We start from the raw sequence: 26705 nt of genomic DNA, 5'->3' as shown, positions 1-26705 counted from the left end.
CTGGCCCTACCTGTGTGGAGTTTGCATATTCTCCCGTGCCTGGGTGGGTTTTCTCAGCCATCCCGCGACCCTAGTGAGGACAAGCGGTAAAGAAAATGGATGGATGGATTTTATTTATGAATGGAAAAAAAATATTCAAGCAACCTGATCCTGTGTGAAAAAAGTAAATGTTAAATCATGAATTAACTGTGGCTAATAACTTTTTTTTTGGAAAGATGAGCTCATTTTCACTGACCAGACCCAAGACAGATTATCCTCCAGACCTGTTTAATCAATAAATCACTTTTAACTAGAACCTGTCTGACAAAAGGAAGTCAGCCAAAAGATTAAGTCACTAACTTAAGTTACTAACTTGGGTTCTGCAGCAGGACAATGATCCAAAACACACCATCAAGTCAACTTCTGAAGAAGAAAAAAGAAATGAAGGTTTTAGAATGGCCTAGTCAAAGTACGGACATGAATCCGATTGAAATGCTGTGACATGACCTTAAAAAGGTCGTTCATGCTCGAAAACCCTCGGTTTTTGCTGACTTTAAACAATTCTGCTCAGAAGAGTGGGACAAAATATCTCCACAGAGATGTGAAAGGCAGTCATTGCCAATTATAGAACATTCTTGATTTCAGGTGTTGCTGCTGAGGGTGGCCCAACTAGTTATTAGGTTTAGGGGGCCATTACCTTTTCACACAGGGCCAGGTAACTTTTTTTTCCTTAATGAAAAAAAACTTTTTTTTTTTAATGAAAACTGCATTTTATGTTTACTTGGGTTGTCTTGGTCTGATATTTAAATTTGTTTGATGATGGGGGAAAAAAAAACAAAAAAACGTACTTCCACCTCCATACTTGAACAATTTGGTCTCCACCAACCCTAACTTTGTGATGTTTTCACTCTCAAACAGAAACTTGTCGCACTGCATAGTCCAACTGGAAGCCTCATTAAAAGTGTACTTCACATTGCACGCACTAGGTGGGAGTAGAGGTTAACGTGAAAACCACCGCTCCACACTGGCCCAGCTCCAGCTGAGCTTGTAACTTCGCCCAAAGCTCAATTGTGTGCATTGACAGTTTCTCAAATCAAATCCCTTATTTTTAAAAGAATGTTATAGTTAAACAACGTTTTATTAGTCATTGCATTAGTCAGTGCAGCCTGAACGTGTTTTCTTTGAGAGGAACGCCCTGCCACACCCAACGGGACGGCCATGAAGTTGACTCACCAAAGCGTGTGTAATTGGATACCACCGAACGAACCGTCGCCTTCTCTCCTGTGCTCAGGCGTGCTGGTCCCTGAAATATCCCCGAGCTAAACACGCACATTGGAACGGCCTCGAACTACATACCTCATTTTGGTTGAAACTTTCTTTCCAGTCTGGAGACCTAAAAACAGAGGAGCTAATACGTTTTTGTCAACATGAAGTTTTGTCTATTATCCGCTGTACTCCTCCTGGTGACCGGGGCATTGACGCAGGAGGACGGCAAGTTTCCCCCTGTTTTGTATTTTAATAGTATCATTCTTGCTTGAAAGTTTGGTTAATCCAAATATGTGGCGCTCTACGGCCACGGAACTGTTATTAATAAATAGGGTTCCGACAACTGTTTTTGTCCTGCATGGAGCTTCTGAGTCACCGCCAAAGGTGAACATGACCGGTTGCGTTCGATTTAGCTTAAACTTGAAAACCGTACTTCGAAATACTTAATAACTTATTATTAAATGCGCAATACGATATAAGTTATGCCACCATCATTGACGCAATGGAAACAATTACAGTCAAAATATCTCCCTCTTGAACGGGGGTGTTTCCTCCAGTCCAAACGAGTGATCATTTGGACATTTCTTACTGTATGATTACTTTTAGTAACAATGTGGTCGTCCGAATTGTTTTAGTTTTGTCAATTTCACAACGTTTTAGTCGACTAAATCCAGTAAATAGCACAATAAACAGGCGAGACGTTTCCCAATTTTTATGTGTATATTTGTATCATCTGACACCATGTGCATTCATCAGTCATTGACAACAATCAATCAATTTCAAGATCAGAAACCCCCCCACAAAAAAACAGTGAAGCACACAAGTGTCATTGATCAACGCAAAGACATGTACCTCTTTCCACATGCCAAGAGCGCTAATTTAAGATTTAAGACTTAACCTCTGTTTGTACATTTTGGATCTTTGGTTGGGTTTGTCTTGAGATTCGGGAATTGTTTGTGTACGTTGTGTCCCGAAGTCTTTATTTCCAGTCTTTTATCGGGCCTCTCTGTCCAATTCTATGTGACATTGTCTTGAATGAGTCTGGAATCAGGGGTGTCAAACTCATTTTTGTCTCGGGCCGCATTGCAGTTATGATTTCCCTCAGAGGGCCATTAGAACAGTGAAAGCATATAAATGTTTAATCACCAAATCATATTATTACCATTACACAACAAATTGAGGGATAACTAGTTTTGAAATCAGAAGACAAGGATAATAGTTTGTTCAAGTATTAAGTTACTGTAGAAGAAGGGTTTGGTAACAGAAAAATGCAATATCTCAACATTATTGCTTATTATTATGACAACTTGGAATTTGGGTACAGATTTGAGCAAAAATCACGGAAGTTGACGAGCATGATTTGCTTTCGCGGGCCACATAAAATGATGTGACGGGCCCCCGGGCCTTGAGTTTGACACCTATGGTCTAGTTCATTTTAAAGATTCCAGTACAAGCATAAAGTAAAAGGGTAAGGCATCTTTCAATTTTCCTTGCATTTCTGAAAGCGGTAGTGTTTAGTACTTCTTCCTCCCACGTTCCAAAAACATGCATGCTATGATAATTGAAGGCTTTAGTCTAAGTTGTCCGTAGGTGTGAATGTGAATGGTTGTCTGTTTATATGTGATTGACTGGGTGTAGACCCCCTCTCTTCCAAAGTCAGCTGAGGACAAGTGGTATAGAAAAAAAATGGGTAGATGAAGATCCAATATAATTTTTTACACTTGGCAAAAATAAAACCTCTCTTAAACTCTCATCGAATAATAATGTTATCTCATCAACTGTATTTATACAGTCGATATAAAAATATTCATTCAAACATTTGTTTAAACTTTGTAATGATAACGATGACAGCACTGTATAAAGTAATCAACTCTGCACAAAGCTTTCAGCGTAAATAGAATTATACTTGCTCAGCATTAAAAACAGCAGTTGACCCACAAACTGTTCAGTCAGTCAAAATGTGTGGATAAATGTCAGACACCCCACACAAGAGAGAGTGGAAAGTACCTTTGAAGATTCAAACATCTCCTCCACAATGGAAAGTGACTCTGAATCACGAATGATGAATAATATACAAGAGTTGCCCATAAAGTCTGCTGGCATGGTCTGACTTTCTTTGTACTCAGTGTCCCACTGTTGTCATCTGAGCTCCTTTTTAACTGTTCTGAATAATAACAAATGTATAATAAAAATCACTTTTCCCTCATTAGCACAGGAAGAGTGTTGAAGCTTTGCAAAAACACACACAGTAGATCATATACATTGGCTTCAATGTGGATATGGTTACAAATGTCAAGATGACTCGCCTGCCGCTTCAAGTTTGTAGTGTTTTAGTAGTGATAGTTGTGCCACAAGGTTTAGATCAGGGGTTGTCAAATGTTTTGGGTCCAGGCACTCATTAGAGGGGAGAACATTTTGATCATAATAACATCATAATCATATCGCCAATTATACACACATGTGCAACCAAAAATGAGATAGGAATTATTATTATTTTTAAACATTTTAACCTAAATATTCATGACCTGTTTAATGGAAAGGAACTTATCCAAATTCAATTTAATTCATCCATCCATTTTCCGTACCGCTTCTCCTCACTTGTGTCGTGGACGTGCTGGGGCCTATCTCAGCTGACTATGGGCGAGAGGCGGGGTACACCCTGAACTGGTCGTCAGCCAATCCCAGGGCACATATAAACAAATAACCATTCACACTCAAATTCACACCTACAGTCAATTTAGAGTCTTCAATTAATCTACTATGTATGTTTTGGAATGTGGGAAGAAACCGGAGTACCCGGTGAAAACCTGGGCAGAAGATAAAAACTCAACACAGGCGAGGCGAGGCCGGATTTAAACCCAGGTCCTTAGAACTGTGAGGCAGACGCGCGAACCTGTTGTCCACCTTGTCGCCCGTGCACGGCTTCCACTAACAACATGGCTGCAAAGAGAGAGGAGCTATTTTACAAAACCATAGTTAGTGTTGTCAACTTTGCTATTTGGTCGCTATAGTGTATTAAGTGACTGAAGTAGTACCTTGATTTAGGAGTTTAATTTAATTCTTGACCATTATCATAACTCATATCACAAATCAACTTTCCCAATTGAAATGAATGGAAATGCCGTCCCTTTCACAACAATTTGTCTGAATTTCCATAATTTCCAAATTTTGTCAAGAACAATACCGCAGGACAGTTAATGCAGTATATTATGTAATAGGATAAACATAATTGCATACTGTTCAGCTGTGCAACATCGTCATTACTCTATAATTGTAATAGTTAATAAATTATGGCTTCAATATTTGTTATCTGAATGTATTTCTTAAGGTTTGGCTCTGTTGTTGGTATTTCTCACTTAACCCTTAGGTGGCAGCAATGCACTTAAACATGCCCAGTCTGCTGGAAATCAAGAAGAAGACGAAGACATGTGCTGTCATTTAGTACAACTGCAATACAGTGATCTGTAAATAAAAGGAATAAAAAAAGAAATACAAGACAGATTCTTTAGAATGCCACAACTGTGCAAACCCAACTGTCTGGAAGTTAGCTCAGACAGCGACGGCTGGCCCACTAACTGTCAAGCTATTTGGGTGATTGTACACGCAACTAATGCTAACGTAAACAAACCCCATGAACACTTTCTATCTCGTCCATGAATTACAAACTACTATCTTATCTTCCCGTCACGTTCACGGAGCGAACACAAAAACACAAGCACTTCCACTCCCACCGTGATCGCTACACAATCTGTGGCGTTGTTTTGTTTACGTTACAGGAGCAGCACAGAGTCGCAGCTGTCTTTAACGTGATCATATGCATCACACTTGATAAGGTCCATCATTTTCAGGTGATTTTACACGGATATGCCTGTCATCGTCGTTACATCTTTTATACACGTTTTTCAGACTATGATTCTTTCCAAATGATAGACTTGCCCTTTTTTGGGACTATTTATGGCTCGCTAGTCGCTAGCATCTTCCCCATGTTGGTGGAAGTCTCACGGAGTAGCGAAAATTAAATAAAATAAAATCGATGATCCATTTTTTCCATATCGAGCATTAATAAACTATCCATTGAATCGATCTTCCCGATATATTGCCCAGCAGTAATTGTAATGTAAAAAAGATACAGTAATGCCATAATAAAAATACAATGTAAACAATTTAAAGCTGTAATTCAATGGACATCATCTGCTTCTTCTTCTCAGCACTTACCATAATAAGAAAAAATACATTTAGCAAAATATCTGCACCAAAAATGGAAAATACCAACACAAAACTACAAGTACTTTTACTTCAAAGTTACCATGTGAATTGACGGTGGACGAATGTTATGAAGTTGGCTGGCGGAAGGTCTGACGCTACCTCGTAGGTCAAATATTGTGCGGCGCACAAAGCAAAAGAAATCGACTGTGACCACTCATTACTTGAAACGTTTGGGCGTTTGTAACTCAAGTAGCCACTGTACTGAAAAAAAAAAAAAGAAGCAACACGTGACTAAACAGACAATGGGAAATCATGCAGTGCAATCATTTTAATTGTGTTCAATAATATGAAAAGAAAGGAGACAGGTAAAAGGCAATCACAGATCAATTGTGCTGAACATGGTGTCGATTTATAGGTTGCAAAAGCAGTGATTTATCGACATTCGGGAAACCTTTGACCCGAGGTATGTGCTTTCAAGCCGAAAATGTTTTGCGAAGGTCGCTTTGCCTCACCTGGCTGACATCGCCACATCGCATAGCAACCTGGTTAGGTCCTAGCCGCTGGGTTTTTTGAATCTTAGATTTTGTCACAACACCAGAAATTGCACAAAATCAACAAAGGTGCAAACTGACAGAGATGTCAATGAATGAATTAACAGCAAAAGTATAAAACTACAGCACATACATTTCCACTTACTGGAATTAATATGGCCTGACATCGTGGTCAGCTTGTCATGCTCTGGGGAGTGCATTTTTGTTTAGTTAAGATTATGTAGTAGGGGGTCAAAGTTCATATTGGGACATGTTTTGTCAGCGGTTTTTTTTTTCTATATTATTTTCACTGAATAGCTTTGTGGTTGCAATTACTTTGCTTGGATTTGCGGGTACAAAATATTATTCTGAATAAAGAAAGTGCTAAATTGTTGTCTCTTTCTGACAGAATTTGACCTGTTTGATGCCCTTGATGACATAGGTGAGTAGCCCTAATGAGTTTCTTGGCTATTTGCCTGCTTTAACGGTTTTGTTCACATTTTATGACCAATTCATGTTGTAATCCAGGTTCACATACTTTTTCTGTGCATAGTGCATACATACAGTATATAGAGAGATTGATCGACAGATACACACAGTTGTAACTCTGTTTGTTTCTGTTATGATAGAGCCAACGCCACCAAAACCGAAAGAGCAACCAAAAGCCCCAGCGAATCCTAATCCTGATGGTTTGTATACTCATTTGACATTAACAATCTTAATAATTTATGGCGGGTGCTCAGTATTTAAAGGGGACATAGAGTATTATATAAATTTTTACTTTTTAATTGTTTGTATACATACAGTTGGTCGCTGGAGAACCCGCCCATCCATTAAGTGTGAAATTACACAAGCAAGTCAATCATTTGTGCACTGCCTATTTCCTATGGGCTGCCATATTTAACACAACAAACTGGCTTAATTTCTTTGCAATAATTCACAAACACAAGAACAGTAGTACACCCTTTGAAGTAGGTTTTGTGTCAGAATTTATATATTTTTTAACTTGCCTGTTTTTATTTACCCCTCTGGAGTCAAGGGTCAAATTGGCCGTTTTTGACTACTTTTGTGTACAACTATACAGTATTTCACCTAAAAGAATGGTTCAGATAAATTCACATCTGAGTCAAGGCAGGTGAGCGAATACTTTTGGCAATATAGTATATAAGCTCAAAAACATTGGTACCCCAATGTTTTTAGCCATGACTCTATAAAAAGAAGCAACACTTTTTTGCCTGACTGTCTTACATAAAATAAGACTAAACATTTCCTCTTTTAGGTCAATTAGGATTACCAAAATTCTTTCTATTTGCTAAATGCCAGAATAAGAACAAATCTTTTCTTGGACAAAAATATATAAGAGACAATACAGTCATGGCTAAAAACATTGGCAGCTGATTGTTTCTATACCAAACTAAACTTTAACGCCTTTTATTTTTATTTTCTCCCCATAGATGGACTGGACCTTTTTGATGCCTTAGGACCAGGTACAATGTACAGTTCATCATATACTCTTATTCTATATATTCCAATATGGACATTGTTTGTTTAAAATCTACAATCACTCTATTTTGACCTTCAAGTAATTGTTTTAAGTGCTGCATCCTAAGAGGATTAGAGGGTATTTTGGGTCCAAAATTAAATAAATTCAGTTTGATTCAATAAATAATTCAAATGTGACTTCGTTCATTGGAATGTAGTTATTTGACAAATTGTACATTAATTAATTACAATGTAAAAATGTATATCTATTATCATAAGGGTCACTGGAGTGTATCCCAGCTGACTTTGGATCAGAGGCAGACTATACCTGGACTGGCCACCAGTCAAATCACAGGGCAAATATAGACAAACAACCATTCACGCTCACATTCACACCTATGGGCAATTTAGAGTCAAACCTGCCATGCAAGTTTCTGGAATTGTACCCAGAGAAAACACACAAACATGATGAGAACAAACTCTTTGCTCTCTGAAATAAATACATAAATAAATAAAAAAGGTCATGAGAGAAATATATGAAGGTTAAAAAGTTATTTCACATTACATTTCTCATTTTAATTCACCATTGGAATGTTTAATAAATAATTTCACATTTTAATTCTTAGTTTCATTGATTTATAATAGCACAAAACAAAACCCATGATGTAGAGTAAAAAACATTGGTTAAAGTCATGTTTATATGCTGTCATTTATTTCTTTATTTATTTTTAAAGATGAACCAGAACCAGAGAAACCGAAGAAGCCTAAACCTAACCCTGGAGATTCTGGTAGACCTTTTTCCTTAAACAATTTTACTATAAAATAAGAAGCCTTTACTTTTGTATCTCTGCCTACTACACTAACAAACCTGTATTTATGTGTGCAGATCGCTTTGGATTTGACCTAGAAGATGCTTTAAAACCAGGTAAAGCTTGTGCTACATGTTCATTAACCCTTCAGGGATCATTGTCCCGCTGTCCAAGGAAGAACATTTATTTATTGATTTTTTTTTTACCAATACTGGTGAGAATTTCTATATTAATTCCATACTTGAAAAAGAATGGTTCAAGTAAATCATTGAATGTCCAAAATTAATATGACATTTGTGCCCATGATGAGTGTATGTAATTCACTTTCTATATTGACATTGGCATTGTATGCATTCTGGTTTTATCTATGAAGCTAATGGTTGTGGGGCTTTCTCAAAGTCGTTTCCACTTTATCTCATTCTTTTAGACCCAAATGCCAAACCGGACAAACCTGCAGTCAATCCACCAAAGCATGGTGGAGGTGAGTTTGGAAATTGTCATTTATTTCTATCCAAGTATGATTTACATCAAGCAGCATCTTGGCTAGTCTACTAAAATGTGTTTTTGCATACCAAATATACTTTGTCTTCAATAATATAATTTCTGTTCTTTGGCTAATTTCACATAGGTGGTGGTAACTTTGGTGATAAAGACTTGTTTGATGTAAGTGATGGAGACTATAAACCTGAGGGAGGTAAGACATAATCTGTAATCTTTCTACAGTCTTCATTATAATTGTGATTAGATTTTTTTAGTTAAATATCTAACATATCCATGCCAATCTGGTTTAACCTCAGGCCGTTCAGGAGATCCTGGCTATAACTCTGAAGGTATGTTAATTCTTACAACATTATGATTTTTGCAGGTAGAGAGCGTACCAGTCAAAAGTTCTCAAGAAGTGTGAAAGAGTTGTTCTGTCAGGGCACACATGCCATGCTGCATACATGCTTAACATGAGTCTACAAGCACTCACTCGTCAAACACACACATCCCACATTTGCAGTCAGGTGATCAGTTGGTCACTTCTGGTTGTTGATTGACTTGATGTTGAGTATTGCACATTAAAAAATGTTCAGTGATGTAATCTAGTGTTATGATGGCGCTGTAGTTAATAATGCTTAATTTTAAATACCAATCAGCTGTTAATTTAACTACTGTATGTTTATTATTGTGATTGTAGTTTGCAGTGTTGTTGAGCTGCACTGCAAGGACAGGGTTCTAGTGTTTGGTTACTGCATTTAGCTACATAAAAGGATAAAAAGAATAAACAGCTCTCAGCCTGATGGCAGGCAGTTGAACACCACTACAAATACCATCCGTAATTCCTGTGAATATTTTCATTCATTTAGGCAATTTCATTCTCAGGGCATTGAATCGATCGCAACTGGACCGTACTGTTTGACTTAGGAGACGCTCCGGAATAGTCAACATAATATTAAATGAAAAGATAAAGAGATAACAAAGATAAGATACAAAATATTATGCTGTGGTTAATTGAATGTACTCAATGATGATATTATTTTTTGAATTATGTTTTGTCATCTTTCCAGGTGGTGCGGATCAGCCTCAAGGTAACTTTATTCTCTGTTTTCATAACGTCCTGTTTTTGTCTTGATGCTTTACGACTGCTCCTTTTATCATCTAACCCCTCGAGCCCATGAATCACATTTCCTGTTTCCTGTCTATAGACGGTCTACTGTGGGTAAACCAGTGTTTGTTGCTGGAGTTTTGCTTTGTCGTACATCTTGGCCCTTCTGGTCAACTTTTACAGCTTAGTGGAGCATTTTGAGTTTTTGTGCGTGCTGTAAGATGCATTTAGTCAGTACACAGAGGGACAAAAGAAAGTGAGAAAAGATATGCTGTGTATATATTGTCCGGAGTGTAGCAGGGCGCTCTCGGAGTGCGAAAGCACCCCATATCATATCTGTTACGACCTCTGTTTGACGCATCGGATTTAGCATCTTTACTAGACGGCAGATTTATTTCTTGTACCGCCACTTCACGGAGAACATCACCCAAGTTAAAACATGTCAAGTAAGAGAAGGGCAAGTTACTCTGCAGCTTTTAAGAAGAACGTGATCACTGTTGCCATCCGAATGGAACCATGAAGCAGCTCGGCAGTTAGACTTAAACAAAGCGATTGTGAAATTATGGAGGAAAGGTTCCTACCTCATAAGACTGTACTATTTTCAACAGTTCTATTACAATGTTAAACTTACCGTATCATTGAGCATTATTAGAGTCCGTCACCATTTTTGGTCTTTGCTTATATGAGAACTCGAGTAGAAATTTTTGGTGAGGAAGGGACACGAGTGTCAGCGCATGCAGAGCAGAATATTTCTTTGAAAAACGTAATAAAATACAGATAATACTTCATGATTTGAGCATGGATACCAGCAAATCGATGGTGTGTATTATACAGAGGTGGAAGGGAATTCCTGATTTTAGGGGTGCATATTATACAGGAGAAATTACGATGAAAAATTCATGTCTACTTCAAAATCGGTTACGAAACAAATTTTTATTCCAATAAATTTTTCATAACTGATTTTGAAGTAGACAGGAATTTTTCATCATTTAAAATTTGTCTTCAAGAATCTGTGACATGCTTTCATCAAAATACCACAAGGATCAGGAATTATACTTTTTACACCCTATTATATACAACTCATTGATATCCTGTTTTGAGGGGGTGGTCTTGTCTCTTGAAAATGAGTCACTGCTTAGGCCATTCCCTTTACTGTCGGGTAGATGCTGACACGGGAGTCGATTTTGACTCTCATTCCCCCACAATCCCGAGTGAGTGGTTGAAAAAAATCCTGCTCCCTCCCGCTGCCACAGAGATGACCCATGACCTCCCAATCCCGATCCAAAATTTTACAGAATCCCATTCCAATTCAGCACCCACCGCCCCTTTTTAATTTTTTTAATCCCAGTCAGTCCTGCTCCGTTTTTATTAATATCTTGAAAGTCACCGGGAGTGGACTAGACCAGTGACTTTGTTGTCATAGTCCCCGCTCCCGCCAACCTTTGCTCCTGCACCTGCCCCATCCCTTGATTAAAAGTTATATTCATTCCCATTCCATGAGAATCTTGTGTGTCCCATGGCACCTGGCGGGAATCCTGAAAAAATGTCAGCAACAACTGTGGGGCCAATGTGGAGCACAGCATTGGTGGCTTTTGACGGCTGGGGGCAGAGCTAAATTGTTGTGACAAGGTGAAGTCTACTAACTAGCCCATTGTGTGAAGTAAACAGCGAGCACACATAAATATTGAAAGATTGACTGTTTTCTCTTGTTCCCATGCATTTGGACTTTGTCACCTCCACTAACTCTTTCATCTCTTGAATTTATAATTTGCCGCCAGATGACAATCACAGAGTTAATAATAATAATGCATTTGACTTATATCGCGGTTTACAAGGTTCTCAAATACACTTCACAGTTGCACAAATTATTCATTCACTCCACAGTCACACCCTGGTGGTGGTAAGCTACTGTACTTGTGTAGCCACAACTTTGCTGGGCAGTCTGACGGAAGCGTGGCTGCCATTCTGCGCCTTCGACCACCACCAAACATCTAACCACATTCATTCAAAGGCAATGTGGGTTAAGTACCTTTTTTGAAGGTGAACCTTCAGCCCAGTTTGAGATTCTGAGCACTCTGGAGAAGGTTTTTGTCCAGGATATCCCTGTATTTGGCTGAATTCATCTTTCCTTCTATTGCAACCAGTAATCCTGTCCCTACACTTGAAAAACACCCCCACAGCATGATGCTGCCACCACCATGCTTCACTGTTGGGACTGTATTGGACAGTTGATGAGCAGTGCCTGGTTTTCTCCACACATGCCACTTAGAATTAAGGCCAACAATTTCTATCTTGGTCTCATCAGACCAGAGAATCTTATTTCTCACCATCTTGGAGTCCTTCAGGTGTTTTTTTAGCAAACTCCATGCGGGCTTTCATGTGTTTTGCAGTGAGGAGAGGTTTCCGTCGGACCACTCTGCCATAATGCCCCGACTGGTGGAGGGCTGCAGTGATGGTTGACTTTCTAGAACTTTCTCCCATCTCCTGACTGCATCTCTGGAGCTCAGAGATACTTATGGCTGTGTGATATCAGTTTTTCTTTTTTAATAAATCTGCAAACATTTCAACAATTTCATTTTTTTTCTATCAATATGTTGTGCTGTGTGTACATTGAGGAAAAATGAACTTAAATGATTTTAACAAATGGCTGCAATATAACAAAGAGTGAAAAATCTAAGGGGGTCTGAAAACTTTCCGTACCCACTGCATATCATGACCTTCTTTATCGAATGCGAAAAATGACTCATATTACTGCAGTTTACTGAGCTTGGTTGTGGTTGTGTGTATGTCTGTATTATACTACCTCCAAATAGCCAAGGCACACACACCAGAAAGAGCTGCAGTCACAATGAATTATGATGTAGAAACAATTCAATTCTATACATTCTATTTATTTATGTTATTACTATACTGTATGTTTTTATAAATTACAATATTATATAGTGCTATTCTTTCTTTAAAATGTGTTACAAAAAATATTTTTTTTTTTTTGGGGAGCCTGGATTGCATTAATAGTATTTCCATTCATTTTAATTGGAAATGTTGCTTTGAGATAGCGCTGTTTTGAGTGACAAGCTTAGCCACCGAACAAATTAAACTAGTATCTCAAGGCACCACTGTATCCTTTTTGGAAATAAAACCTCTGCCTCGTACTATGCTCCGGTATTTTAATATTGCTAAGTATTTTTTTAGGTACTTGGTGTAAAAAGTTTGAGAATGACTGTTCCGAGGGAAACCTGAAGCATTATGCCATCCAAAATAGGATTATTGTCCTTAACCCCTCCACAGCAACAAAAAAAATTAATAATTGCAAAGTGTGTAAAATCAGGCTTGTCAAGAATTGAGACATTCTTTCCGCTTCCAGACGCTGTGTGCGTGTCACTAAATGCTCTCAAAATCACACCTCCCCTGAACGTTCAACAGTTAATCAAATACGTGCGTTCTCTTTTCTCACTGCTCCTAAGTGTGGAGAGGAGGATTCCAAGCGCCCCACATTGCAATGGCTCTCACAGGCTGCAGAGAAGCAGCCTATGTGCTGGAAAAATGACCATAAGCCACACCACCAGGACAATTTTCCCTCTTTTGAAATTGAGTGGGACAACGTGCCTCTGTGGCTGCTGAAGGATGCGCCACAAGTGTCCACAGCCGTGCGAAGCACACCGGTCCCCCTGGAATAATTTTTTCCCCCCTCCTCCTCGCCCCGCGACTTGCGGCCGGCAACTGTGAGGCTGACACCTGTTGTGCTGTACCTTGGGCAGCTTCTCTAACCGCTGTCGGGCTGGCAATGGGCCGTGGAGCGGCAAATCTCGTCCTGTTCACCACTCCCTCGCAATGCAACACACGGGTGGCCAGACGGCAAGACAATTGCGCACAAATAACACAAAACACATTAAACTTCAGGGAAGATGCTAGAAAGTATACGACCCAGCCGTCACGGGGTTACTTTTTGGCCCCGCTCAAAAAAATCCGGCCAAAAGAGATAAAGAAAAAGAGTCTTAAGCTACGTATATCTCAACAATTCATTACTGTATTGTTCTCAGTCTTTGCACATGTTTTCAGCACATCTTCAAACATATTTAAAGCATTTAGAAACAAAACAAGGATATATGTTTTGAGGGACTTTAATATTTGACATTGACCACAATGCTTTTATTCATGTCAGTTTTGTTAAACTTGGCGTGTATTATTATTAGTACAGATAATGACGATATTGAATGAATATTAAATATATTTATTGTAATGTTGGATTCTATAATCGGTGATGATACTTTTATAGTCAACAGTCCTGGTCTCCATGACTGTGATGGTGAGAGATCTATTAAAGATTTGAGGGGCTTGTATCTTTTCAAATTGAAAAGGGAATGGAAATGTTCCTTGCAGGAAAAGCGATAACTGATAACATATCTGGTTTCATCATGAAGTGGATCAATGATTTATGTTTCTGTAAAGCGGACTTTTTTTTTTTTCCTTCATATCACCGTGCCACCATTTGAGTGGCACCGCTTCCAAAATGTGTGTAGGATACATCTGGAGTTTGCATACCGGTAGACAAATTCTGCCACAAAGTTGTCATTCGTCAATCACAATGTCGGGGTAAGAAGTGGCTTGCGACACTTTTTGGCTACGTTTCGTTGCGATTTTATAAATGAGGCTCCTGGTCTGGTCTGTCTGGCTAAAACTATGCTACAATTTTGTGTTGTTGCAGATCCAGACCTTCTGTGGCGACAAATCCTGAAGATGCTAAATTGTAACATGCCTGAGGAAATCTTAATGTGGATGTCCAATCTAAAAAAGATCTTAATACCACTCTTAGAGAGAGCCATGGAGCTTGTGCATGCTATGCCCTGATTGTACAAGGCTTTTTCAAGATGATTGACTTTTGGGTCTGACCCTTATACCTTGTACCTTCTACTAAGGTCCTTGAATCTGATATCGGTATCGAAAGGAAGTCAAATGGAAATTAACTTTGTTGTACATTCTGGAAGTAATATCTTGTTTCATTCAGGAGGCTTGCCAAGCCTTTGGCTTTGTAGCCTTGATCCAGAGAATTCCGTCAGGACCTTGTCAGGGTTTTACCAGTTAGTTGTTACAAATCTGTTACTTCCCTTCCCAGGAGAGGACCACAATTCACCACTGAAAACATGTCATGATGCTAGCATTTCCAATCATTATCAAAACCACTGTCAAAATTGCCCCTTACAAACTGGCCATCAAAGCTGACCTTTTCCCTCCTTTTTGCCAGCTAGCTGTCCAGTGTGTAAGGTACCAATACGGGATGGGGGATTGAAGTTGACCTACGAATTTGCGGTCTTCTGACATGGTAGAGGCATAACTGATTTGAACTGGAGTTTGAAGTTGAACACCTGCGACTCACTGCTAGTGGTGGTAAAAGCAATTGTTGCTGTCGCACTGACATGCAGTGTGCCACACATCTCATTAACCAGGTGGCTAAATTCAACTCTAATGCTGGAAATGCAGTGTGGTTGTCATTCAGTTCTCATTAATAAATTAGTTTTTTTAAATTTTAATCGCCTTACAAAATATATTTGAAAACCAACTTTTCACTGCACAGACCATTATACCGTTGTTGGTATCTGTATCGGGATGCAAACAAAGAATCCCCCCCGCCCCCCATTCCTAGTTTGATCAATCACACAAATGGTACATTTGGAATGATATATATTATAAAATGGCTACAATCAGTTGAAGTTGAATAATATAGAAACAACATTGATTGGTTATATACAATGTAGGTGTACAGTTATTAAAATTTAAGATTCATGGTAAATTGTTGGTGCATAATGATAAGACGTCTTGTGCTATTGGTTTATACCATTGTGTCAAATATATGAATTGTTGTATAATTCCTGATGATCCAAATACCATGCACTTGCACGTTGGTGGGCCTGTCTTTGTATTTGTATTGAGTCTGCTGTTTATGATGTACTATGAGTCGTGTCCTGTGTTTTGGCAAATCCTTTTTATGACAGAATAAGTAAGGAAGAAATCTTGTCTTTGTGGGTTTTTATTACAAGAAAGAAAGGACTCTTTGCAAAGAGAGGAAAAGGTACAAGTAGTCACTAGTTGTTACCCCTTACTGAAGTGCAAGAAAAGAATCACCTTCCTTATACAGAAGTGAGAGACAGAGAAGAAGAAAAAAGAAATACATCCCTCTCATTCCCAATACATTCTCACACAATTAGCTTCGTCCAGCTGCACTCAAAGTTATCTTCATGGGAATGGGTGCATGCAGAGGATGAGAACAAAAGCAAGTAGACAAAACAATCGAAGTCATATGAGTACTGTGCTGACGAGGAGCTATGGAACAATAAAATGTAAAGGCTATATAAAACTAATAGAACTATTATTTGGTATATATGAAACATACATTTTCCAACTCAACTGTATGCAGCTATGTTACATGAATAGACAAGAGAGAAAAAAAACACTAATGACTGTTGTGGATGCCAATTTGTAAATCGAAGTCGCGTGACAGGATATTAAAGCAAACTAGTTCCTTTGAGATCAATAAAGTCTCTACCAACTGCCAATAATAAATACAGTTCTTATTTTTTCTGTCACCACCTTTATGTCAGGACACACCCTGCATGCCCGAGCACATTCTCAGATGCCAACAATAACAATCTGTTCTTTGTTTTTCAAGTTGCAGTTATCCATGTGCCTTTGTTAGTTTTAACTTGCCCCTTTGTTTAAGATTGGCATACACTGCACGGGGGACGTCTCAGCTCATGTAATGTGGACGTCCCCCAACTTGAAGGTAGGGTGTTTGATCCCCCCAGGTCCCACTCCTTCAACACACTTAATGTTGCTGCATCATCAGTCAGGATTATTACATTTACTAAATGAAACCAAATGACTACATTTAACTCATTCGCTGCTGTGTATGTTTATATTTGTCATCTGCAATCTAACTATTGACTACACCCGACATAGACTGTATATTTGTCATGTTTGTTTTTAAATGGGTGGTGTGGAAGAGGGTCTTAGCTCAGTTGATCCGTAAAGGCCTTTTCACACTGCACTTGCTCAGTGTTGACGGCCCCCCCGTGCCAAAGCGCAACAACGACGGCAACGGGGGTGCGGCCACCCCATATTTGGAAGTGGGGACGTAACAGCCCCGAAAGAAGTCGGGAGGCTTTCGCTGCTGAGTGGACCGCAGCTCGGCAATATGTATTTGTCATTGTTGGAAAAGAAAGCCTTAACTTTGCTTATTTTAGGGAGGAGGTGACACAGCAGCAAAAAAAAAAAAAAAAAAAAAAATTTAAATATCCCATAGTAATTTCACGGCAGCATCTCTGAGTTAAACTCGTTCGTGAGCTTTTTTAGTTCCAAGAAGAGTGCTTTGAGGTATATTTCAGGTTAAGCAGCGAGCTCTGAAAGGGAGTTTGAAAGCCTCCCACAGAGACGTCTCAATATATAATTTTTCTATCAGCCCAAAGTTTGGGATAGTGGGAGACCACAATTATTATGCCTTCCTCCATTTCCCCCTTCCTGTTAACAGTACAAGTCTGCCAAAATAGCACTCAGAAATCATTCCACCAGCCCCGGACCCATTGGTGGAGCTTTATGACGTCACCGCGACAACGCTTCGGAATAAAACGCTTTTCTATCCGATGACGCGTCAGACGCCCTGTGCATTGACTCGATGGTCGGCGTCACGTCAAAACACGCTGATGCCTCCACACACACAATGAATGGGAAAGTCGAGGACGCCTTGCCAAAGAACCTTAAAATTCAGGTTTGTAGACCATTGTAATGCCTAACAGATCCCTCTGGATGGCAACATAGCATCACTATGGATTTGCTATCAGCACAGCTTTTGAGTAGAAAATAAAGATTAGGTGGTGAGTCTCAGCTTCTCACATCGATTATAAGGGAGAAAAATGCCAACACGGAAGTCAGACAAGTTTGGGCACCTCACACTGCAACTGAGTATATGTATGGTATAAACAAAGTAGCTAGTACAAAGTGTATGTCGTGATCATGAGAAAAGATGATGCAGTTCATGGAGTGAATGAGGAATACCATGTAAAAAAGCCACTGATGTCCAAATCAAGCCATGCAGTTAGTCAGCGCCTTTCATGTAGTTGTATATCTGTAAATATGTTTTTATTTTGCCATCAAAAGCCCTTTCTTATTCTTGTTTTTGTTGCTTTATAGTTTAAAGTGTCAAAGGCAGTGTTCTGCTTGACAAGTTTCACAAAAACAATGTATTCTCCAATATTTGGTCAGAAGCCGGTGTTGTTGGTGAAACCAACCTATGTTCCACTGCTGATTACCAGAGAGGAAAAAGCTACAAATAAACTTTTTTTTCTTGTGAAAGAAGAGAGTCTACTCTTTCTTATGGTAGGTTTGTTGCTTATGTTGTTACAATATTCTGTGGTTCTTGAAAGAGCAGTCAAAATTCTCTAAAAACGGCTCGCAATATGGGGAACTCTGCTTTGAAAATGCCTGTCGGTGAATGACTTGATTACATTGTATGTAAACATCTTCATCTGACTGTGATCAACTCGCTAAATAAGAGGCTACATAACAATTATGGTGTCCTTAAACCTCATGCATATTCTGACATCAATGTATTTGTGGGGAACAGGGATCAGGCCCAACAGTGAAAAGCGAAAATCTACAAATAATTGACGCCCAAGCGGGGGATATACTGCCCATAAGCATTTTCGAGATTGGTCCCCGCCCAAAAAAAGGCTTTAAAAAAAAAAAAAAAAAGTTTTTGAAAAAAATCTGCGAATATACTTCCACTGTAACACAATTGTGTCTACTACCAGCACTTAAAATAAATAAATAAACTATGATGTAGCCTAGTTGTATTATTTTAATGCCTTATGATTGTTTTGTATTTTTGTATTAATGGGTTCAGGAGTGTGTTGAAATCATGATAATTGTCATGTCAAAGTAAAACCAAATCACCCAGATCTTGTTTATTGCACAGTATTTCCTTTGTCTTGCAGAAGCTGGTTCTGGAGCAATCGCAGGAATCGTCAGCGCAATTGGGATGGCTCTTTTAGGGGCAGGATCCAGTTACTTTGCTTACCAGAAGAAAAAACTGTGTTTCAAGATACAGGGAGGTACTAATTCTTTATTACTATTTATATACTGACGTGGTTCCAATTCTGAAGAACAGGACTAAACAGTACTAAAAAAACTTTGTGATTAGGTGCTGACCCAGAGAGTGGTAAAGGCCGACATCCTGCACAGTCTGATCCTCAAGGTAGGCTACATTATATTAAAAAGAAATACCAATTTCCTAATGTTAGTTTATTTTTTGAAGACAAAAAACTGTTAAGGGCGGGACAAACTTGATTCTTAGATGCATCGCAATGCAATGGTTAATTATGAATCAGTTGATACCTTTCATACTCCTGTTTTCTCCCAGATCCTGAAAAAATGTATGCTAGGTTAATTGGAGACTCTAAATTGTCCATAGGTGTGAATGTGGGTGCAACTGTTTTTTTGTTTATTTATATGTGCCCTGCGATTGGCTGGCGACCAGTTCAGGGTGTACCCCGCCTCTCGCACAGAGTCAGCTGGGATAGGTTCCAGCACGCCCGTGACCCTACTGAGGATTAGCGGTACAGAAAATGATCCACTTCAATAAAGCGAACCCCTTTTATCACAGGGGATACGTTCAAGACTCCTATATACAACCCCAATTCCAATGAAGTTGGGACGTTGGGTTAAACAAAAAAAAACAGAATACAATGATTTGCAAATCAGGTTCAACCTATATTTAATTGAATACACTACAAATACAAGATATTTAATGTTCAAACTGATAAACTATTGTTTTTAGCAAATAATCATGAACTTGGAATTTTATGGCTGCAACACGTTCCAAAAAAGCTGGGACAGGTGGCAAAAAAGACTGAGAAAGTTGAGGAATGCTCATCAAGCATCTGTTTGGAACATCTCACAGATGAACAGGCTAATTGGGAACAGGTGGATGCCATGATTGGGTATAAAATAAGCTTGCCTGAATTGCTCAGTCATTCACAAGCAAAGATGGGGCGAGGTTCACCCCTCTGTGAACAAGTGCGTGAGAAAATAGTCCAACAGTTTAAGGACAATGTTCCTCAACGTACAATTACAAGGAATTTAGGGATTTCATCATCTACGGTCCATTATATCATCAAAAGGTTCAGAGAATCTGGAGAAATCACTGCATGTAAGCGGCAAGGCCGAAAACCAACATTGAATGCCCGTGACCTTCGATCCCTCAGGCGGCACTGCATCAAAACCCGACATCAATGTGTAAAGGGTATCACCACATGGGCTAAGGAACACTTCAGAAAACCAATGTCAGTAAATACAGTTCGAGGCTACATCCGTAAGTGCAACTTGAAACTCTACTATGCAAAGCAAAAGCCATTTATCAACAACACCCAGAAACGCCGCCGGCTTTTCTGGGCCCGAGCAAATCTAAGATGGACTGATGCAAAGTGGAAAGGTTTTCTGTGGTCCGACGAGTCCACATTTCAAATTGTATTTGGAAATTGTGGACGTCGTGTCCTCCAGGCCAAAGAGGAAAAGAACCATCTGCACTGTTATGGACGCAAAGTTGAAAAGCCAGCATCTGTGATGGTATGGGGCTGTGTTAGTCAGAATCAGAATCATCTTTATTTGCCAAGTATGTCCAAAACACACAAGGAATTTGTCTCCGGTAGTTGGAGCCGCTCTAGTACAACAGACAGTCAATTTACAGAACACTTTGGAGACAAAGACATTGACAAAAAACAATTGTGCAAAAAGATGCAGAGTCCTCTAGCACTTAGAGCAGTTCGAATGACTAATATTGCAATAGTCCGGTGCAATGACCATTGTGCAAGGGGCGCTCAGACTTCAAGGAGTGTATGCGGTTTAGTAGTGCGATAATCTGGGACAATGTTGATTGTGCAAATGTTGCAGATACTCCTCAATCAGTGTGCAAATGGAGCAGATGCTACTCTGGCATGAGTGGCCAGTATATGCAGATAGTGCAAAATGTGACAACGAACTCAAGTCAAAAAATTGCCAGCTTGTTGTAATGGAATTATAGGTTTGGTGTTTAGGAAGTTGATCGCAAGAGGGAAGAAGCTGTTGGAATGTCTACTAGTTCTAGTTTGCATTGATCGGTAGCGCCTACCTGAGGGAAGGAGCTGGAAGAGCTGGTGCGGAGGGTCCGAGAGGTTTTTGCACGCCCTTGTCTTAGTTCTGGCAGCGTGCAAGTCCTCAATGGTGGGTGGGGGGGTACCGACAATCCTTTCAGCAGTTTTGATTGTCCGTTGCAGTCGGAGTTTGTCCTTTTTTGTAGCAGCACCAAACCAGACTGTGATGGAAGAACACAGGACTGATTCCATGATCGCTGTGTAGAACTGTCTCAGCAGCTCCGGTGGCAGGCCGTGCTTTCTCAGAAGCCGCAGGAAGTACATCCTCTGCTGGGCCTTTTTGAGGACTGAGTTGATGTTGGTCCCCCACTTCAGGTCCTGAGAGATTGTAATTCCCAGGAACTTGAAGCTCTCGACAGTTGACACAAGGCAGCTGGACAACGTGAGGGGCAGCTGTGGCGAAGGATGCCTCCTGAAGTCCACGATCATCTCTACATTCTTGAGCGTGTTCAGCTCCAGGTTGTGTCGGCCGCACCACAGCTCCAGCCGCTCCGCTTCCTGTCGATATGCAGACTCGTCACCGTCCTTGATGAGGCCGATGACAGTGGTGTCATCTGCAAACTTCAGGAGTTTGACAGTCGGGTTTGCTGAGGTGCAGTCGTCCGTGTAGAGAGAGAAGAGCAGCGGAGAGAGGACACAACCTTGGGGCGCCCCAGTGCTGATGCTGCGTGTGGATGAGGTGGCCTCCCCCAACCTGACCTGCTGTGTCCTGCCCGTCAGAAAGCTGTAAATCCACTGGCAGATGGCAGGTGAGACGCTGAGCTGTCGAGGTGTTCTAGGATGAAGTGCAGTCCCATGTTGACTGCATCATCCGCAGACCTGTTCGCTTGGTAGGCAAACTGCAGGGGGTCCAGCAGGGGACCTGTGACACTGTTGAGGTGGTCCAGCACGAGACGTTCAAAGGACTTCATGACCACAGATGTCAAAGCGACAGGTCTGTAGTCATTCAGACCCGAGATTGCAGGTTTTTTGGGGACTGGAATGATGGTGAAGCGTTTGAAGCAGGATGGAACTTCGCACAGTTCCAGAGATCTATTGAAGATCTGAGTGAAGACTGGAGCGAGCTGGTCCGCGCAGACTTTGAGGCAGGATGGGGACACATGGTCCAGGCCTGCCGGTTTGTTAATCTTTTGTTGTTTGAAGATGCGTCTCACATCCTGTTCATGGATGGTTAACGCAGAAGTCAGAGGTGTGATTGTGGTCGCGGGTGCGGCCGGGTGGGTGTGTGGTGTGAAAGTGTCCTTTTCAAATCTGCAGTAGAAGGTATTCAAGTTGTTGGCTAGTGTGCTATTGTTCTCAGCTTGGGGGGATTGTCGCTTGTAATTAATTAGTCAGCGATTGGAATGCATGCCAGACTGATTTAGAGTCGTTTGCGCTAAACTGTTTTTCCAACTTTGCTGCATAGTTCCTCTTTGCAATGTTAGTTTCTTTAGTCAGCTGGTTTCTAGCTCGATTATACAGGGCCCTGTCCCTGCTCTGATATGCGTCCTCCTTAGCTTGGCGAAGCTGCTTAAGTTTAGCAGTGAACCACGGCTTGTTGTTGCTGAATGTGCAAAATGATTTTGTTGGTACACAAACCTCTTCACAGAAACTGATATAAGATGTGACAGTGTCCGTATATTCATCCAGGCTGCCAGGTGAATTTTCAAAGACACTCCAGTCTGTGCAGTCTAAACAGCTTTGAAGTTCCATCTTGGCTTCATTTGTCCACTCTTTCATTGCTTTCACTGTAGGCTTCGCGCATTTAGGTTCTTGCCTGTACGTCGGTATTAAGTGAATTAAGCAGTGATCAGACGAGCCCAGGGCTGCACGAGATATAGCACGGTATGCGTTTTTTACCGTAGTGTAGCAGTGGTCTAAAGTATTATTTTCCCTGGTAGGACAGTCGATGTGCTGCTCGTATTTAGGGAGTTCGTGGTTGAGTTTAGCTTTGTTAAAGTCCCCGAGAATAATGAGGGGTGAGTCCGGGTGTTTTTTTCAATTTCGTTGACTTGTTCGGCGAGCGTTAGCAGTGCGGCGTTCGTGTTAGCTTGAGGCGGTATGTAGGCTCCAGCCAGGATGAATGATGCGAACTCACGTGGTGAGTAGAATGGTTTACAGTTTAAAAATAGCGACTCCAAATGCGGGCTGCACTGTGTGCTGACGTCCGTACACCATTGCCAATGGCATGGGTAACTTACACATCTGTGAAGGCACCATTCATGCTGAAAGGTACGTACAGGTTTTGGAGAAACATATGCTGCCATCCAAGCAACGTCTTTTTCATGGATGCCCCTGCTTATTTCAGCAAGACAATGCCAAACCACATTCTGCACGTGTTACAACAGCGTGGCTTCGTAGTAAAAGAGTGTGGGTACTAGACTGGCCTGCCTGCAGTCCAGACCTGTCACCCATTGAAAATGTGTGGCGCATCATGAAGCGTAAAATACGACAACGGAGACCCCGGACTGTTGAACAGCTGGAGCTGTACATCAAGCAAGAATGGGAAATAATTCCACCTACAAAGTTTCAACAATTAGTGTCCTCAGTTCCCAAACATTTATTGAATGTTGTTAAAAGAAAAGGTGATGTAACACAGTGGTAAACATGACCCTGTCCCAGCTTTTTTGGAACGTGTTGCAGCCATAGAATTCTAGGTTAATGATTATTTGCTAAAAACAATAAAGTTTATCAGTTTGAACATTAAATATCCTGTCTTTGTAGTGTATTCAATTAAATATAGGTTGACCATGATTTGCAAATCATTGTAGTCTCTTTTTATTTATGTTTAACACAACGTCCCAACTTCATTGGAATTTGGGTTGTAGGTGTCCATATAAAAAAACCTTAATGGTCTTACCCCTGCCACACACTGAACATATTTAAACTTATTCAAATACAGTTCAAATGATTAAAACATACTTTTTAAACACATTGTAGATACAGTATATTTGAACATTTCGCTTGGCTAAATCTTAAAATAAACATGCTCACTTAAAGGGCCAACTCTCGCTGTTGGGCAGAATCCTCGTATCTTCAAAACTACTACTTTTAAGAAAATGAAAAAAAAAATCCATCTTGCTTGAGTTACAAAACACCATATTGTGTAAATTGGTATTATACCTTATATTGATATCATATATGATTGCCTACTAACATCATCAGAACGCCACCCCAAAATCATGTTCAATCACTAATTTAAATACGTTGAAAAAATTGCTTATTTATTACTCGGTCATTGAATAAAATGGTAGAATGGGACTAGCCATCCACATCAAAGTCTGCGCTCCAGACGAGACAAAAAGTCTGTACTACTTCACAAAAGCAAAACTGTGGTTACATCATCTTCTAAAACTTTGTTTCAAAGGTCTTAGAGCCATGAATGATGCAGTACATACAACAATGAGGTGACTAAGCAGTGTAATTGGCGGAAATGAATCTGTATGCAATTTACCTTCGTGGCTGACCGCTTCTTTCTTCATAGAAGCACTAGAGCTGTCCATTTTTAACAAAACATGGCTACTGAAATGCATCTAAAGCTAACAATTTTCACAGTGGTTGAACAAGAGTTTACGCAATGTATGTACAGTACTACATTCACCTACCAACTTTTTTATATACCCACAACTTGTGTATTTGAATTGATTATGAAAGGCACCCAAGAATTTCCTCAGTGTCGCACGAAAGATTGTACTTTAATTCTAAACCAATGTTATAGAATGTTGAACAGCTACTCCCACAGGATGTATACTTCCGATACATCCTCGTCGTTGCTCTACCAGGCTTTTAACCAGCGCAGACACTAATGCAGCCTCTTTGTATTTTTGTTTCTCTCTTTTTCATTGAAGTTTTCAGCAACTTGCTCAGGACATCCTAGACAGGCCTTCGCAAGAGACATGCCTCCTTGATGGAACTACATCTAACTTTTACTTATTTCTTTGTACCAAAGTACTGTATGTGACTTCTCGGAAATGTCTGCAGCCTGATCATTGTCTTTTTTTTTTTTTTTGTTTGTTTTTAAATCAAGGCAGAATACATTTTAGCAGCTTGATCAGTCATTGTATATTTGTCGTTTGTATTTGGTTACACTTCTGTATTGACACCTCTTGCTGGCTGTCATTTTAGAAGGAAGACCATTTTATACTGTAGGTTTTGTGATATTCTGAATGTCATGTGTCATAACATCTTTTTGTTATATGAAGTCGTTTGTTTATCAATAACAGGTGTAAGTATTAAAAGAAAAAGCTTGGTGCAGGTTAGTTTTATTTTATTTCAAAGGCTAATGATGGGTATAATCCAGGTAACTCACGTATGACAACTTCTGTGGTCACATTGGTACCTTGATTTAGGAGTGCACTGACCTACGAGTTTTCTAAATTGTGGGTTGTTGCTTGGCCGATTTTTTTATGAGCGAAAATTCGAGGTACGAGGCTACTTCAGATACCCTGCTACTCGATGGCAGCAGAGGACGCCACAACATGCGCTCAGGCGTCCTGCGTTTTGCTCACATTCTCAGATCAGTTGAGTTACAAGCTCCGTCACATAAATGAACCCTTAAATCAAGGTAGCACTGTATTTTGATGCAGAATGTAATGTGTTCGCACGTTTTAAATGAAAAGTGGAGGGAGAGCTTTGCATTTGCATCACTGCCTGACACTGTATTTAACATCAAAGTTGTGTGTAGAATAATTTTAAGATTCAGATATTAGACAGCACACTGATTAAAACAAAAAGTATACAGTTTTTTTTATGTCACAAAGAAATGATTTACCCCCTCAAAATAATAATTTGCTGTGCCAAAGCTAAAATGACATTTTGGAGAGAAGACTCAAATCAGAAATTCATTTGGATTTCTGTAATACTCGAATAAACTCGAGCAAATATTTGAAAACGTATGCAAAATTGAAAGCAGCGTTGTTATCCATTTTCAGGTCTCACATTTGTATTATATAGGCAAACAACAGAGTCATCGTGTGTTTGTCATACGTTTTTATGTTAGCAATTGCTATAAATCACTTTTTTTTCCTTTTTTTTTTTTTAAGTACAGGGCATCTGGAAAGTATTCAGCGCGTCACCCTTTACACATTTTATGTTAGTGACTTTTCGTAGTTTTATATTCTTAATACATTTGCAAACATCTAAAGAAAAATTCATTAGCGAGTGTTGTATGTAAACTATTGAGGAATGAATTAATTCTATTTTAGAATAATGCTGTGTAACATAGCAAAATGTGGCAAGAAAAAAAAAACAACACAAAAAAAACACCCTGAATACTTTCCGGATACACTATACCTTTAACTTGTTCATGTCAGCATCTCACACCCCTGACAAATAAAGTTCTCTAAATTGTAGTTGGTGGATTATTGTACTGTTAATCCCATTTGAAAGCCATTTTAACCGCCGTTTGTAAAGAGCGTGCATTTGTGGGGTGAGCACCAGGTGAAAAAAGGCGTATTGACTCGTTATGAACTTGCAGTACCACGAGGGCTAACATTTGGCAGCACCTATGAGCATGAACTCTGTTAACCGGAAATGAGTTATCTGTTCTGAGAATTGTCATGCCACATTTGTTTGATCTCAATAAGCTGGTTGTTCTGTTAAAGCAAGTTGAGGCACTACAGCATTAGTAAGGAGCCCTAGTACCATGTCCAAACTGAAGGTCAATAAAGCAAAAACAGTGTCTACTTGA

The 26705-nt window shown here is 39.8% G+C and overlaps 1 protein-coding gene across 2 annotated transcripts; it reads left to right on the top strand.

Annotated features, from left to right (window-relative positions):
- The first annotated feature begins 1197 nt into the window (after positions 1-1197).
- On the top strand, positions 1198-26705 carry cd99 (CD99 molecule). Of its 2 annotated transcripts, XM_061784241.1 has the most exons (13): positions 1206-1470; positions 6391-6423; positions 6611-6670; positions 7436-7468; positions 8198-8251; positions 8350-8388; positions 8700-8753; positions 8901-8966; positions 9070-9102; positions 9823-9843; positions 18845-18961; positions 19051-19104; positions 24865-26705. In XM_061784241.1, exons 1-13 carry the CDS (start codon positions 1407-1409, stop codon positions 24891-24893), a joined length of 657 nt encoding a protein of 218 aa, XP_061640225.1. In that variant the 5' UTR covers positions 1206-1406; the 3' UTR covers positions 24894-26705. The 2 variants fall into 2 exon arrangements, with proteins under 2 accessions (XP_061640234.1, XP_061640225.1); XM_061784250.1 differs by lacking the exons at positions 18845-18961; positions 19051-19104; positions 24865-26705 and adding an exon at positions 14566-16742 and having other exon boundaries at positions 1198-1470.

The sequence above is a fragment of the Phyllopteryx taeniolatus genome, chromosome 1 (assembly GCF_024500385.1).
Source record: "Phyllopteryx taeniolatus isolate TA_2022b chromosome 1, UOR_Ptae_1.2, whole genome shotgun sequence".
NCBI classification, from domain to species: domain Eukaryota; kingdom Metazoa; phylum Chordata; class Actinopteri; order Syngnathiformes; family Syngnathidae; genus Phyllopteryx; species Phyllopteryx taeniolatus.
This window is presented reverse-complemented; position numbering and strand designations above follow the sequence as displayed.

Coding starts and splice junctions, on each gene's coding strand:
- cd99 (XM_061784241.1), top strand. CDS start 1,407: ATGAAGTTTTGTCTATTATCCGCTGTACTCCTCCTGGTGACCGGGGCA. Junction 9,844..18,844: donor TGGTGCGGATCAGCCTCAAG/GTAACTTTATTC, acceptor TTTGTCTTGCAG/AAGCTGGTTCTGGAGCAATC. Junction 19,105..24,864: donor TGCACAGTCTGATCCTCAAG/GTAGGCTACATT, acceptor TTTTCATTGAAG/TTTTCAGCAACTTGCTCAGG.